Here is a 15,155-nt window from a genome sequence, read left to right as displayed (position 1 = left end):
TTCTCCACTTAGGTTAAATTAGAAAGCAACGAAAGCAATGATTTGGAACCAGAATCATGCTGCACTAAGCATGCTGAGATACTGTGAAGAAAAAAAAGGATATAATGGAAAAAAGAGAAAACAGCATAATTGATGATACCCCAAACATTTATTTTCCTACCACATTAGAATTTTAAGGATGATTCTTCATTTTTTAGTTCTAGCTCACATGAGGAATTATCCGAAAACAGGGCCCTTGCTCAGTTCTTCCACATCATGCAACTAAGAAATGCTACCTCTCCAAGTGGTTTATCATACACAGGTTAGGCGATTTAAACTTTCTAAAGCTGAGTAACCCATTTCCAGAATATGAAAACAAACCTAAAACACTTTCACCTAATAGATCATCTAGAATCCTGCATGCAGTGTGCTGTATGTCCTAATGCTACTGCTGCTGCATAGCCAGCACATCCCCTTCAAACACAGCCACACAACCATGCACATGCTGGTAGCCTGAAAGCCAGGCAAGCAAAGCATGTGATGCTCAAACAGAAAAAAGAAACAAAAAGAACACACACACACACACACACACACACACACACACACACACAACATAAACAAAATGACCAAACTGTAGATACAAGTTTAAAAGCAAAAATCTTTCATTCCAACATCTCGAATGCAGAGATGATTAGATTGTTTCCATTGTTATTTGGCAATAACTCAGGGAAATGATTGCAGCATAAATCTTAGCACTGCAATTGCACGAGATTAACTATCACCCTGCATGCTGAACTATATTTCTTAGTTAAATCTTAGATACAAATCCTATAAACATCACAAAGATTAAAGCTCCCAATTCTTGTACATCAGTGAGGTTCTTAGTTGTTTTTTGTTGTTGTTGTTGTTTGCTTGTTTTAAATGCAGCACACAAAGGCTACACTTTGCACATGCATTTATTCCTTCATATTTGTTCCTGGACTTTAGCTGATGGCAGTACTGTTATTAGCATAAAAATACAACATAAAGCTGAACTGCAAAAGCCAAACCCTACTGCACTGACATTCAAACTGTTTTTATGTTAATAATATATAAAGGACAATTAACCAGAAAAATCAAAACCACCACCACATTCAAAATTTTAAAATGCAATTACAACTGTAGCAGAATAGAAGAGTCTATGAAAGTGGGCAACAAGCCTTTAGTTGCAAGGGCATATGGATATCCTTAAAATGAAGGCCAAAGCTCTGTTTCTCACCTTCAATTAAGAGAGTTGAAGAATTCTTTCTACTTTTCACCAAGCACCCTAAAACTTCATGCTCACTGCTGAGCAAGAAGTTTCATTTGGTAATCGTTCCCTGCCCAGCAAATACAACAACAGGAATTCTGTGCTTGTTTTCTCCAGCTGGAAGGAATTCGGATCCTGCTCTCCAGGAACGCAGAACTATTTGCCAGATAGAATCAAAGAAAATTCTCAACCCAACTCTTCAACAAATAGACTTTGGAGGTTTGGTGATTAAGAAGAATCCCTGAGACCCGGGAAGGCAGTTATGCTTTACAGATGGAGCACAAAGGCTTCGCTACAACTGAAGATGAAATCCTGTTCAAATTGGGTGAGAATTAGTTTTGGAAGAGGTCTCAATGTCTATGCCGAACTCTGCCAACAGAGACAGAGCTAGCCCAGACTGGAACTGCATTTCAGCTGATTCCTTCATTAGTGAGATCTAGTACTAAGCAGAAAAGGCTTAGAAAGAGCACCTGGCTTGCAGTCACCTACCAAGACATCAGCTACAGTTTTCCTTCTCTTATTAGATAAACTATAGTATAATGCACCTTACCAGGAAGATCTCTGGGTTCTCTACATTACTCAGAAGATGCTGGTATTTCTATAAAACCTAACTTCATAAAAAATGTATTATTAGCTACAGGGCAGTCTAGCTGCTGAATTAATAACAAAACTGAAGCAACAAAGAGGCATCTCATGGGTACATATGCCTACTACATGACAGACATGAAACAGAGCCACTTGCACAAGGTGGGAACATATTATGGATATTCATTAATTACAAGGTTTTGTACAGCTTAATTGGACAAACAGCAAAAATGTCCCACATCATTCCAATATATCTCCACAAGGTGCATTAATTATATTTTGTTCATCAAATGTTTGCAAACCTTTATGGGATTATTCATCTTAGCCTAACACAGTCACCTACTCACAAACACAGAGGAGACAGGGAAGTGGTCAAACAGATCAACTATATAAAAAAAATATATGGGATCCCATCCATAGCCTGCCTGGTTTTCATGCTCAAGCCAAATGCATTATGTAAATAGCACTCAGCTTTTCTCTGAAAAAGCATCTAATTCTCCTGATATCACATTTCATGACTCATTTCTGAACATGATTTTTCTTGAGAAATAGTTGCAGAACTTCTCCAGAATAGGACAGAGAGGAGAACAGAGTCCGAATGCTGCGTTTCAAAAGCTGCATGATACTCAGTTTTATGAAGTGTCTAAGTTCCAGTTGTTGGGCAACCAGTTAAACAAGTGACTGAATTTGGTTAGTTTCTCTGAATGGACATGTACTCTCTGCCCTTTTGAATGAGCAGAGAAAGGCTAGAGAAAAACCACAAGGATTTAAAGAATAATATTTAAATAGAGTATAGTTTCAAATGGAGTAAAGTTTGAAAAACAAGACTTCATTCAGAAGTAATGAATTTTTTACAGCAACTTCTGATCTTAATAGGGAGGAGATAACATGTAAGAGGGAAAAATAGGAAGTGTGTGATCTCAAAAAAACAGAATATCATTTAAAAAAATCTACAGTAGTAACCAAGCATTACAGATGACATAAACTGAAGGAAGGAAAAAATTCTGCTTACAGAGCTTTTCACTTTCCAACAACAAAATAAAGAGGATTGTTGCAGACACTTGAGAATTTTGACAGTCCAACAAAACAGTGGTAGTGTCCTAGCACTCAAAGTCTTCTTTCTACAGACAACAGAAAACACATACATAGCTTTTCATATGTCATCACCTGGCGTCAATAATGTCAACCATTCATGGCATGTATTTTACTAATGAAAAAAAAATATATCAAAATAAAGTGCCTATAATTCAAACATTTTTGCTCTGCTACATTTCTGGAAGAAAAAAAAAAAAAAAGGCTCAGTTCTGGAGAGACAGACTGTTTACCTGCATAAGGTCAGTACAAAAATAACACTTATGTCAGTGAGGCAGGAACTGGGGAGAAGAAGCAGAAAAACTGTAAGCTGATAAAAATCCACTTGAGAGCAGGTAGTACAAACATCAGCCACCTGTTACAGAACATCTCTTCCTACTGAGAAACAAGATCTTCAGTCTTGTAACAACAGAATCCCAAAGACTGACAAAGTCAAAAAATCTGTATTTTACCCCATCTCATGACCACCACTGCACTGCTCCTGGCTGGTTGTGCATTGCATTTACAGCTGCCATTGAAAACCATGTCAAGATACTTCTTTAACATGGGTCTGTTGGCCAGAAACACTTCACGAGGAGCACGAACCAATGTGAGTTGATCTTTCTGTGACTGTGTTTACATAATATCTTTCTTTTGTGGAACCCATATCTTCTGGGGTAGAAGACACCAGTCCACAAGTAAGAATCATTAATAGACAAAGAACTCAGCAGCCAGCACTGAGCTACAATGCTTGCTATCCGGGTTAGTGGTTAAGGACTTCCCGTGCTGCAGTAAGGGAGAATGCGTAGTTAAACACCACACAACAGCCAACAACATCCAAAAGCTTTGCTTCCAGCATTACAGATGCTAAACCTCACATGCATCAGAGCAAGAACTGTGTTTAAGGGGAAAAAAATGCTCTGTACACACACTCATTTCTAAGGATAAAATACCAAGCGATTACCAGGCTGCCATTAGTGTCAATGACTGGCAACAAATGTGGCAATCCACAGAAGTATTTGATTACAGAGCAATAGTAACAGATCCACTATCATCCTTTAGGGAATCTGTAACAAAAATATTAAGTATCTACTACTTTCTTTCCTCTTCTTTCCATTTTTAAACAAATGGAAAATGGATTAGAGTAGTTAGGTTGAACCATCCCAATTGAATATTTTAGGAAATCAATTTAATTATTAACTAATAAAGAATAAAGCCAACATTTTCTTCAAACAGCTTTGGATGCAGAGCTAAGTGTAATAGCATTCTAAAGTAGTTCGTAAGTTTTTGTTTGCATCAGAAAGCTGAAGCATAGGGATTGCCACAGAAATTGAGTTCTAAAATCAGGTTTGCCATTTTTATTCTGTCCTTTCAAGAGTCAGAGCTGTGCTACATGGGAAACTGCTTCTTATTTAGAATTACAGCTTTAGGGCTTACATTACAGTTACCTTCTTAAAATTTCCTAGAAAATACTAAAATCGCTGAGATCTAGAATCAATAGTAAGAGATTAGATAGGAAAAGGCAAACTTTAGTCTTCTGATCAGTGCAGTGTTCTCAGACATCTTGCCAAGGACCAGCCAGCCATTCATCAAAAACAAAAGAAATAAAGGTGCCACTCAGATCTATTAATATGTTAGCATCACATCACGAGACAAAACAGTTAAATCAGAACTACCTACAGAGATGTAATGTGACTGACACACTGCCAGCTTTAAAACTGTTTTAGTCTTATTTTCCGAAACTCTAAAGAAGTTTTTTTCTCCTTGCACCATGGCAGTAACTGACACCGAGTTTTACTGCTGTGTACAGGCATTTTCTGTATCCAACACATCAGCAGCAGGGAAAAATATATATATTTTTCAGCATTTTTTGAGAAAGAGTTTAATGCTACAACTGTGTTTAGGTGTTTGGCTTTTCACACTTCACAAGTTCAACACTATTCAGTAAAGTTATGAAATGCATTAAATGAATCAGTGGAGTTTCAACACAGACATCTGAAATTCAGCTGAAGTAGTTTGTTACTTGTCCTACGCCAGAAGTTACTATGCTACAGCAGTCACTGAGGACTAACAACCTTTCTGTTGCTGTTCCTTCAGCAGAAGACTGTTGCAACTCCTACTCACCAACCACATATTACTCCCAACATCGTAATTTTATTCTGGGCAGCCTTACATATTATGGGTGAAGGCAGGGAAAACAACAACAACAACAACAACAACACTTTAAATGAGTTCACAGATAAGTATTTCACAGAGGGAGAAATGCTAATATGCCAACTTTGAAAACTGATACAGCTCACTTTGAAAACTGCAAGGAGATCTCCAATTAATTAAGCAGAGGCTGTTCAGGATATAACTAAATACAATTCTCTTGTGCTACCTCTTGGTGTTCATGTCAGCAATGTACACGTGGTATTACCATACTGTAAGTTGACAGATGGATCAGAGTCTGAAAGAGCATGACAAACAAACTTCAGCATCTCAAATTGCTGGAAGGTAAACAGTTTAACAGAAATTAATACAATGAGGGAACAGGGCAGTGAACAACATCCCTTGATAGGACTGGATGTCTAGTTAAACTCTGGGAAAACAGCCCTGAGAAACTGCAGCTGCTTTGAAAAACAAATTAAAAAAAAAAAGAAAAGAAAAGAAAAGAAAAGAAAAGAAAAGAAAAGAAAAGAAAAGAAAAGAAAAGAAAAGAAAAGAAAAGAAAAGAAAAGAAAAGAAAAGAAAAGAAAAGAAAAGAAAAGAAAAGAAAAGAAAAGAAAAGAAAAGAAAAGAAAGAAATGAACTTCAGCAACAACTTTTTTCTCCTGTTTGCTATTTCTATGTAATTTCCATTCGGTTAGCTTGAACATTGTAGCTTGAACACTGACTCACCCACTGCTTCCCTACATGACAATGACCAGATTCCCAAAAGACAGCTCTCTCCTGTTTCCTAAAATTTTACTCTTGTAGTCTCAGAAGACTGTTCTCCTCAAATCATGCTCCAAACATCTGCACCAGTTAACCGCCTCCAACTCTTCTTTCATATTAGCATTATCCCAGAAAAAGGGACTTCTTGGAGGTCAGAGGTGTTCAGGTTTCCTAATGCCCTCTGCCTTCCCATGTTTGATTTCTTTCAAGTCTGAAGTGCCAACTGTTTACCAACTAAAATTCTCATGAGGCATTATCAGTGCAGACTTTCACCAACATCATTTGCTTTCCCTTTTATTTTGCTCTTTTGCCTTCAGTGGCTGGATCAATTACTGGAACGTGACCTGGAAAATATACTAATTAGAACAAACAAGGCAAGAGTTCTGCTAGCATAACTACACTGACCCCAGAGGCTCTATGAAAGGTATGGATTTATACTGTATAGACAGAAAACCAGGCATGGTATGCCACTCAGGTTTTCACTGGCCCTGCATCCTCTTCCGTGCCCTGCTCAGCTCTCCTCCCTATTAGGCTATCCCTGCTCCTGTTTCTATTTAATAGAATCACTGCTCTTCCCCTTCTTTGTTTTCAGTACCCTGGTACAATGCCATGTTTCTTACCCTGAGCACGCGACTTCCTTGCACTGATCTGTTGATCCTTCAGATCCCCCCAAGAGACACAATGCTCACTCTTACACCAACTTTTTTACAGAAATGTTTTCTATTATTGAGAGACAGACAGTCAGAATACACCCCTCCAGGCTTTTCTCACTGCCCTATCCCTCCTCCTTGCATCATGTTAGATTATACAATATAATATACAACAACCACTCTAACTCATTTCTGGCCCTGAAGACCCACAAACAAAGGTCTGAAGGATGCCAAATTAATTAAACAAATGCTTCTGTGAGCAGCAGAACTAATGAAGCTTCCTTCCCTATGGCTACACATCCAGAGGCTGAGCTGCAGCCCCAGCCTTGCCCGTCCCCCCAGTTGCTGCAGTAACCTGAAAAGAAGGATGATACTTAACCACCCACATGCTTATTTCCTGGTCCTAGGTAACAGTACTTATATTCCGGCTACAAGGAATCTAGGTTTCCTGCATACTGGTTATGGTGCCCATATATCTTCAAAACAATCCAAGAACAGCTCTGAGAAGTATGCAGTCTTCCGAAGTAAACCAGATCAGGATTTACTGTTAAAATGTGACAGTTGTTCTTTGCATAAGACTGCAAGCTTGAGTACCTGTCTTCTCTTGAAGCAAAGCACCAGTCAGATCCACAGCAATGGGAGACCCACCCCATCCCCAGAAAGCCAGGCACATGCTGTACTGCCAGTGTTCAGTGAAATACTGCCATACCACTACCTTTGTTCAAACTGCTCTCAAATATTTTGCCTGCACCAAGAAGTACATTCCAAAAATTAAGTCCACAGAGCAGTGCAACTTCCATGGCTTGTCTTCCCACTTGCTACATAACTTCTGTTCCCTTACACTCACTACAGCTCTCTAGTTTTAGCTTAAAAGCATAACGAACTTGATTTCTTAGAGAATTTTACTTTCCCCTTCCCTCATCTTCATCAAAATATCTATTAAGTACATATTTGCTGAAGAAAAATATAATAAAAAAAAAAAAATCAACAGAATAAATGTGTGTGAAGTCTGAAGGAGCCTCACACAATTTCATACTGCTTTCCCATATGACTATGCTAAAGAGATGTTCTTAGAAAAAAAAAAAAAAAGACCATTGAAATACTGCTAGAATTAAAACCTGCTTTAAAATGTATTTGAGATTTGTCTGGAATCTAGATGGAGGGACTCTGGTACCTGTTCCACACTGAGGATCACAGCTGTTCAATTTCTGGATCACTGTGGACGTCCACTTAATTCAAGCAGGACACTTTCTCACCTGATGGCTGACACCATAAGATACTTAATCATACTGAACCTTATTAATATTGATTTCAACAGGCCTATAGCCAAGGTAGAGGTTTGTGGGAACCCGGCTGAACCAGGAGCACAGCATAGGGGACCTGATTCAATGAATATTCCGAGTTGGAAGGGACTCATAAGGACCACTGGGTCCAAGTCCTCAAAGACATTATAGCTGGAACCCCAGCAGCCATAGAGGATGCAACTCACTCCATGAAAACCTCTGGAGAGCACCGGATGCAGATGGAGGACATCCAACAGAGCTTTATAATTGGAACTGTATTCCTCCTGCTGTCCTGTAGCCCAGTGAAGCTGGTGAATTAAATCAGATTTAATAACCTGAGTGAGATGGTACCCCTGGAGACAAGAGGGACAGAGGATGTGCTGCTGATCGGAAATCACAGAACAGCTGTTTCCAATCAACCCTTCAGAATAAACACCACAATCCACAGCTGTAATCTCCACCAGCATGCAAGGGACACAGCAAGCTCTATCTAATATCAGAAAGAGCAGCTTTGGTACACAGGCACAGTCCGAATAAACGCTAGTAAGTGTTGAGAGAAATTGGCCATGGTCCTGCTCATGACAGACGATTGTTGGAAAGCTCCGTGCTGCTCTGCTGTCATTAGCAGTATTCCTTCCAAATGTTATGACTGTACCTTACCCAAAAGGAGAGTAATTCCCTCACAAGTAAATAACAATTGGCATGTTTTGTAAACAAAAGGTCTGTTTCTTTACTGAACGGAACAGCGCTGACAAAGCATCCCACGCTCTCTTGCATATTCAGTCATTTTAAAACGCATCAACACACAGCGCTCATCGCCCGACGGCTCCGGCAGCGCGGGGTCCCGGCGGCGTGCTGCTGCCAGGCACAGCACGCGGCTCCGCGGAAAGTTGCGCGCCGCAGGTCCGCCCGGCCCGGCCCCTCCAACCCGGGGCTCCGGGCTCGTCGCCACCGCCCCCCGCCCCGCCCGGCCCGGCCCCACACGTCAGGGAGGGGCTCGGGGCCGCCCCAGGGCGCGGTGGCGGCCGCCTCGAGGGACGGGTTCGGCTTTCCCTATCCATCCGTCCCTCCGTACGTCCGCCCTCCCGCAGGCACTCACCGCGCCGCCGTCGGCCTCCTCCGCCCGCGGCTCCGTCCTCCGCCCGGCGGTGGGCGAACCGTGCAGCAGCTGCTCAAGGCAGGCGGTGCTGGGCAGCGAGGAGCTCTTCTGGTGGGACAGGTGCGCCCCAGGCCGCCGTCCCTCCTTCCCGCCGCGGGGCCCCTCCTCGCCGCCGGCACTGGGTCCCGCGGGGGGCGGCGGGGCGGCGGCGGGGCTCTCGCGGCGGGCGGGCGGCGGTCCCTTGCCCTGGGGCAGCAGGTGCTCGCGCAGCCGGCGCAGGGCGAAGCCGGACTCGCCGCCCGGCTCCAGCGGCTCGGCGGCCGAGCAGCACAGGTTGGGCTGGGAGGACGAGAAGACGCGGTCCAGCACCTGCCGCCGCCGCCTGAAGCCGGCCCAGCGGGCGGGGGGCAGCGGGTCCGCCTTGCCGCCGGCCGGCGGGGCGGGGGGCTCCGCAGTGCGGCGATCGGCTGCCGCCCGCCCGCCGCCGCCGCTCCGGCCCTTGCCGCCCAGCTGCAGGTTCTTCCACAGCCGGGCCTGGAAGGACACGGCCGGCTCGGGCTCGCTCGGCTTCTCCCCCGCCGTCGCCGCCGCCGCTCGGGGCTCCTTGCCCGGCTCCATCCTCCTCCGGCTGCTGCTGCGGCGGCTGCGGGAGCAACAGCAGCACAGCCCGCCCGAGCCCGGCGCCTTCACTCCCGTGCGGGGCGGGCCGGAGTCGGAGCGGCGCCCGACGCCGCCGGGGGACGAGCGCGGGGCCGCGCCGCCCCCCGCAGCGCCGCGGGGTTGGCAGCGCCCGGAAAGTTTGAGGCCCCGAGCGCTCCCCACGCCGGAATGCGGGAAAGTTAACGGAGGGGCAGCGGGCGGCTCACTCCTATATACGCTGGGCGGCGCGGGGACGCGGCGGGAGCGGGCTCAGCCGGCCCCCTCCCCAGCGATGCTCGGGGCCGCGGGCAGGCAGCCGCCAGCCCGGCGCTGTGATGCGGCATTTTCCTCCCAGCCAGTTCCGGGCAGCGGGGGAAACCGAGGCCGCGGCGGTTATTGAGAGCGCGGTGGAGGCAGAGCCGGGGATGCCCGGCCGGGGAGCGCGGGAGAGGCGGCGCGGAGAAGGGCTGCGGGTGCCCTGCCCTGGCGCCGCGCCCTGGAGGCATCCTCGGGGGGGACGCGGTGACGGCGGCCGCTGCCCGCTGACCTTGCGGTGCGGTGCCGCGGGATGAGTCGCGATAACTGCGCCCGTGCAGCGCGGACAGCGCTACGGAACGCTCCGGCGGCGGTGCCGAAGGTGTCTGGTGAAAAGCCGTCCTGTGGCGGCTGAGGGCACGTACGTACGGCTCGGAGAGGCCGTTTCCTGCAAGTGTTCAGGAAAAAAAAAAATGGCTTAACTCTGTCCTAAGAATTGTAAGTAAATATGTAGTCTCGTTCCTCGGCACAGCACACCTGGCTCCATTGCTCCATTTTGGATGCTTAATGCTGCCTGAAGTTTCTTTTTTCAATTAAAGAAATACCAGTGGGATGGTTTCAGAGTAAACTGAAGTGAATAAATACTTCTGCCTGAAGTGAGCCACACCTTTGTTTGGATTTTGGTTTTTGTTTATGTCCAAGTCACTTACAACTCTATCCTGGCTGGAGGTTAGGCAGCCACATCAGCACTCCCAAGGACCTGCAGCCAGGCATAGCAACATGACTTCTGCTGACAGAACAGGGAGAAAGCACATGTTTTCACATTATCGGGGCCCTTGGAATTCAATCTGCAGTATCTGGGAAACAGCCAATGAAGCTTCTCATTTGGTCCCTAGAAGTGAGTACAAATACTCAGCTTTTAAACACCCAGAAGCAGAAGCATCAGATAGCAGTACTCATGTGGATCAAAGCCTGAAAGAAGCCAGTGTGTCTTGGCTTCTGTTGTGGCATCTTTAATTCAAGGAAACATGCTGAAATTGAACCCCATTGTGAATAATGGGTTTACACGGAAAGCAGAAATCAAAGAGTAAAGGGGAAGTTAAATTTGGTTCTGCCTGTCTGAAGAAGCACCAGAGTGCATGTGTCTGCCTTGTCTTTTACTCTTTTTTTTTTTTTTTTTAACATTAGAGTGAAACGGCTGTAAAATAAGCAGATAAACAAAGTGTAATTTCTACGAAGGGTGCAGAAAAGTGAGTACTCTTTTCTCAAGGACAAAAGGTATAGAACAAAAGCAACAGTAGGTTCAGAATTACTGCTTATTCACCAAGATACTAAGGTACTCTAAGGTCAACCCGTCTTTAAATTATGCTTATTTTCACCAATCACGAAACTATCTCAAAAAGAAAACATCAGTAAGTTTTTTGTTTGTATAGATGTATTCACTACAGCAACCAATCTCTTATGTGTAATACTGCATGGCAATCACTCGGGAAGCAGTGGACTCTGGCTGCAGTGCAGTAGGCTGCTGTTCTGCTGTCTGGGTCATAATGCATTTTTATGACCTCTCTGCTGAGCAGTCCCAAATAATTTGATTCTGCTTCCACCAAACCTAGCATCATCTTGGTCCTAACATTAACATTAAAATTGTGTCACTACATGGTAATTTCCAAACCCATCCAAATGACGTCCATTTTATCCAACCAGAAAGAAGATTTGGTTATAACAAAAAAAAAAAAAAAAAAAAAAAAAAAAAAAAAAAAGAAGGTCAAAGTAGCTGAGGCTATTTAGCTGCAGAAACGCTTGTTGTCCTGTGGGCAGAGTGGGCCTGGGACCAGAAGGAAGAGTATGGCAGCACTGTATCAAGCAAAGTGGGATTATTCCAGCATTAATTCAAGCCAAGTCACCATAAACAGTTCTGCAATAAAGTGAGTCATTCTGCACACTGAATTCTCTGAGCTATATTCATTTATTAAAGTTGAATCTGAACCTGGCAGAAAGATTACAGCAAGACATCACATAACATTCAGATGGAAACCTCAACATTTAACAAGAATATGGTTGTAACGCCCAGGCAGCTGGGAATGACACATTTCAGAATGTACAAATATCTTGTATTAGCTCTGGAAATATAAAGGGTATCTGAAAGCATTTCTTTACGCCTTATTGCTGCAATGTTTCATAAACTAAAACAAAACACACATGCACAAAAGAACGATCTGGTGTTTCAAATGTGAAACAGTAGATTCACAGTAGGAAATGATTTATTTTTTCTTTTTTTAATTTCCAACATATCAATTATAAATGTCAAAAAGGGAAGAACATTTCACGTGGAAAGCAACTACCAATCTCCTCAGAGCTGTATGTGCTCTCTCTGTGTCATTATGCTGATCAGTTTAGTTAGAACTCATAAAATAAATGTACTGCTCAATGCTAAAAGCTGTGCTTTTTGTAAAATGTATTTCTAAACTCTTAAAGACTGAACCAAAGCTCCCTATCTCTTCATTTGTTAAGATCAAACAAAAATCTCTTCAGTGTTGGTTATTCCATTAAAAAGTGTTACCATGTAGATTCTGATATTTATGTCATCATTGATATGTCTCTGTATATCTGAAAATAGATTACTGTTGAATCATAGAGTAGCCACAAGGATCATCAAGTCCAACTCATATCCACATTCACTGCATACGTGGAAACAGTTCCCACAAAGTCCCATTCACTGCTTTCATCACTGTCTTATTTTTATTCTCCTTCAAGCTAAAAAACATGCACCACAACCCCTGAGTTAGGGAAGGTAGTCACGCTTGTGCTAATTGGAAAGTTCTATCTTCCTCTGCACCAGACAGGCTTGTCCTCTCTGAGAGCTTCTCATTCATTTACACAGTGATGGAAACCATGCTCGTTCTCCATATGGCTAACTCCAGATCTAGCATGGCTATGACAGAGAAGTTTAGGGTGCATTTCATCCCCAAATTCTGATAACTAAACACACACTTACTGGCCTTAGTTACTTAACTGACTCCCTTATGGTGGAGGAAAGACCTCATGAAAGCATTTCATCTAACCTGAGTTGTTGCTTCAGTCTGGAATTGCGTTTCAAGCTCATTTGCACACGCTCAGTGCTGTCACCTAGTTTTCTTTGTGTTTCTTCAGTGAATTATTACAAATTTGTATCTCTTTTTTTTTCATGTGAGTGCATTTCGAATGGCAAAGTTCTTGTCAATAATGCTTTTTTTTTTAGTTAAATAAGGCCTTGATTGTTTGTTTTTGTTTGTTTGTTTTCTTCCCATGGCAGTGATGGGACAGAGGCAACCCAATGACATATTTGAGGTCCAGACACAGTAAGTAGTATTTCAGGCACATTTATGGTTTACATTTCCCCACAGTTTTTTGTAAGAACTTCTGTATTATGTAGGCAAGCACTCTTGTCCACAGCTGAAACTATTTTTATCTGAAACTTCCAGACTAGGATGCAGCACAAGGCAGAAGTCCAGTATAGAGAATCATAGCAAGTAGTTAAAGGCTTTGAAATTTAAACATTATTACTAAAATTAAAAAACATTGAAAGTATGCTATATAATTTTAAGCTTCAGGCAGTCTTAGCTATAGGCAGTACTACAAGCCCTGCCTTCACCCACAAGTACATAGTAATGAGTACATTTCCTGGATTTTATACAGATAGTTATGCTTCTGCTACATATGGCTCTTCTAATTTGATGGAACATAGCATCTCACAAAGCCAATCACAACTTAGCTCTGCAAAATTTCTCGCCTTCTTGCTGCAGTTCTGAATATTTTTAACTAGCTATTGAATTTTTTGGGGGGTACCCATAAAAATATAGGTTCAGCCATTACTCTATGGTGATGCTGGCTTCAAAATGTTTTCTAACATTTTGAGTGTTATGTGTCATAAAGATTATTGGCTGTGTTGTTATGAGAAGCTGAGTCAATTTACGGGAGATTGATTTCTATTCCTCTTGCCTGCCCCTAGTTTGTTAACCATACCGTTGGCCTTCTGCTGATGTCACTTAGCTATTTGTTTAATGGCTGCTGTTGACATCTGACATAGTTTCTCCATCGAGGTGTGTGGGAAGGATTAACACAGCTCCTGGGACTGATCTCCAGCTATTATGTTCAAGATTCTTTATCTCCTTCCTTTGCATGTAAAACAGCCACTGAGACTTCTTGGAATGAGTATACTTTTATTTAACATTAGAAACAAAACACAATTTAAAAACAATAACAACGACAACAAAAAACACATCCATTTTATCATGGCAGATACTCTCCATATTCATCCTATTATAGTATCTTCTGTTGCTAAGCACCTCATCCTTCAGATCCTGCCTGGATCTTTTACATGGTGCCTTTTAAGCCTTCTTGTGATAATTTTATTCTTTTTTCATTGCTCTGTATTTTTGTATTTTACTGTTCCAAAAAGCATGTCTGTAGATTCATCTGGATGCTCCGATGGTTCAGAATGAACCTTTCTGGTAGTAGTTCTTGACAACTGTCAAGCCTCTGTCAAGCATCACCAGTAGTGAGCACCTTTTTTTTTTTTTTTTTTCCTGTTTGTTCTGTCAGGTGTTTCCTGTTGAACCTGTGTAGTCATATGGGGAACACCCCAGGGCTGACAACATGGCTCATAAATTAGCATTTCAAATACCACAACACTCTTAAAATCTGCTGGTCTTTACAGTCAGTACATGCCACAGAAATCAACTACCATTGAGTAAGTTCAGACAGACTAAACATTTTTTATTTTTTTTTCTGAAACTTTTACTCATTTGCAGGTCATCTCTTCTTAAAATCTGCTGCCTTCCAAACAGTCTTGGTGTTTTGTAACCTCTCTATGTGTTAAGAAGATAAAAGAAGATTTTCTTTTCTTCAACGCTAATATTATTCACATTCAAAATTGCCTCCTGGATCCTCTGGTCACAGAATCAAAGAATCACAGAATGGCTTGCACTGGAAGAGACCTCACAGACCATTTGTCTTCAACCCCCTTGCCATTGACAGGGTCCTGCAACTCAATAAACAATTTCAACTCCAACTGAGAGGAGAGGTGGTGGAGGACACATGTTGTCTCCTGCATTTCCTACTCCATCCTGTAACACCAGCATTAGGAGGAATGGGAAAGAAGGCTGCCTGCAAGGTCATTTAGAGCTTACATACAAACGTGTGTATGTACATATATATTTATATATATACATATGTAATATTAATCATACTACTTTTTTCTGTCACTTCAATCACTAAAATGTCAAGTTCCTTTCATTATACTTTCTCATACAAATAGCTTATTTGGTTTCCTCCCATTATCAATGTATTCATTGTAAAGCAAACAGTCTATATAAACTCGTATAATCACTCTTTCTGGTTTTGAAGATATG

General features: G+C 42.7%; 1 protein-coding gene across 3 annotated transcripts in view; it reads right to left on the bottom strand.

Annotated features, from left to right (window-relative positions):
• MCTP1 (multiple C2 and transmembrane domain containing 1) overlaps positions 1 to 9,585 on the bottom strand; it is a 262,362-nt gene extending 252,777 nt beyond the window's left edge. For 2 of the 3 annotated variants that reach the window (XM_090132421.1, XM_090132417.1), the window contains exon 1: positions 8,872 to 9,585. In XM_090132421.1, coding sequence (XP_089988547.1) covers positions 8,872 to 9,489 — 618 coding nt within the window. In that variant the 5' untranslated portion in view covers positions 9,490 to 9,585. The remainder of the gene's footprint in view (positions 1 to 8,871) is intronic. The other variant, XM_090132418.1, reaches the window with a different exon arrangement.
• Between the last annotated feature and the right edge of the window lie 5,570 nt (positions 9,586 to 15,155).

Source organism: Phasianus colchicus, chromosome Z, assembly GCF_987193195.1.
Source record: "Phasianus colchicus chromosome Z, bPhaCol1.hap1.1, whole genome shotgun sequence".
Taxonomy (NCBI): domain Eukaryota; kingdom Metazoa; phylum Chordata; class Aves; order Galliformes; family Phasianidae; genus Phasianus; species Phasianus colchicus.
This window is presented reverse-complemented; position numbering and strand designations above follow the sequence as displayed.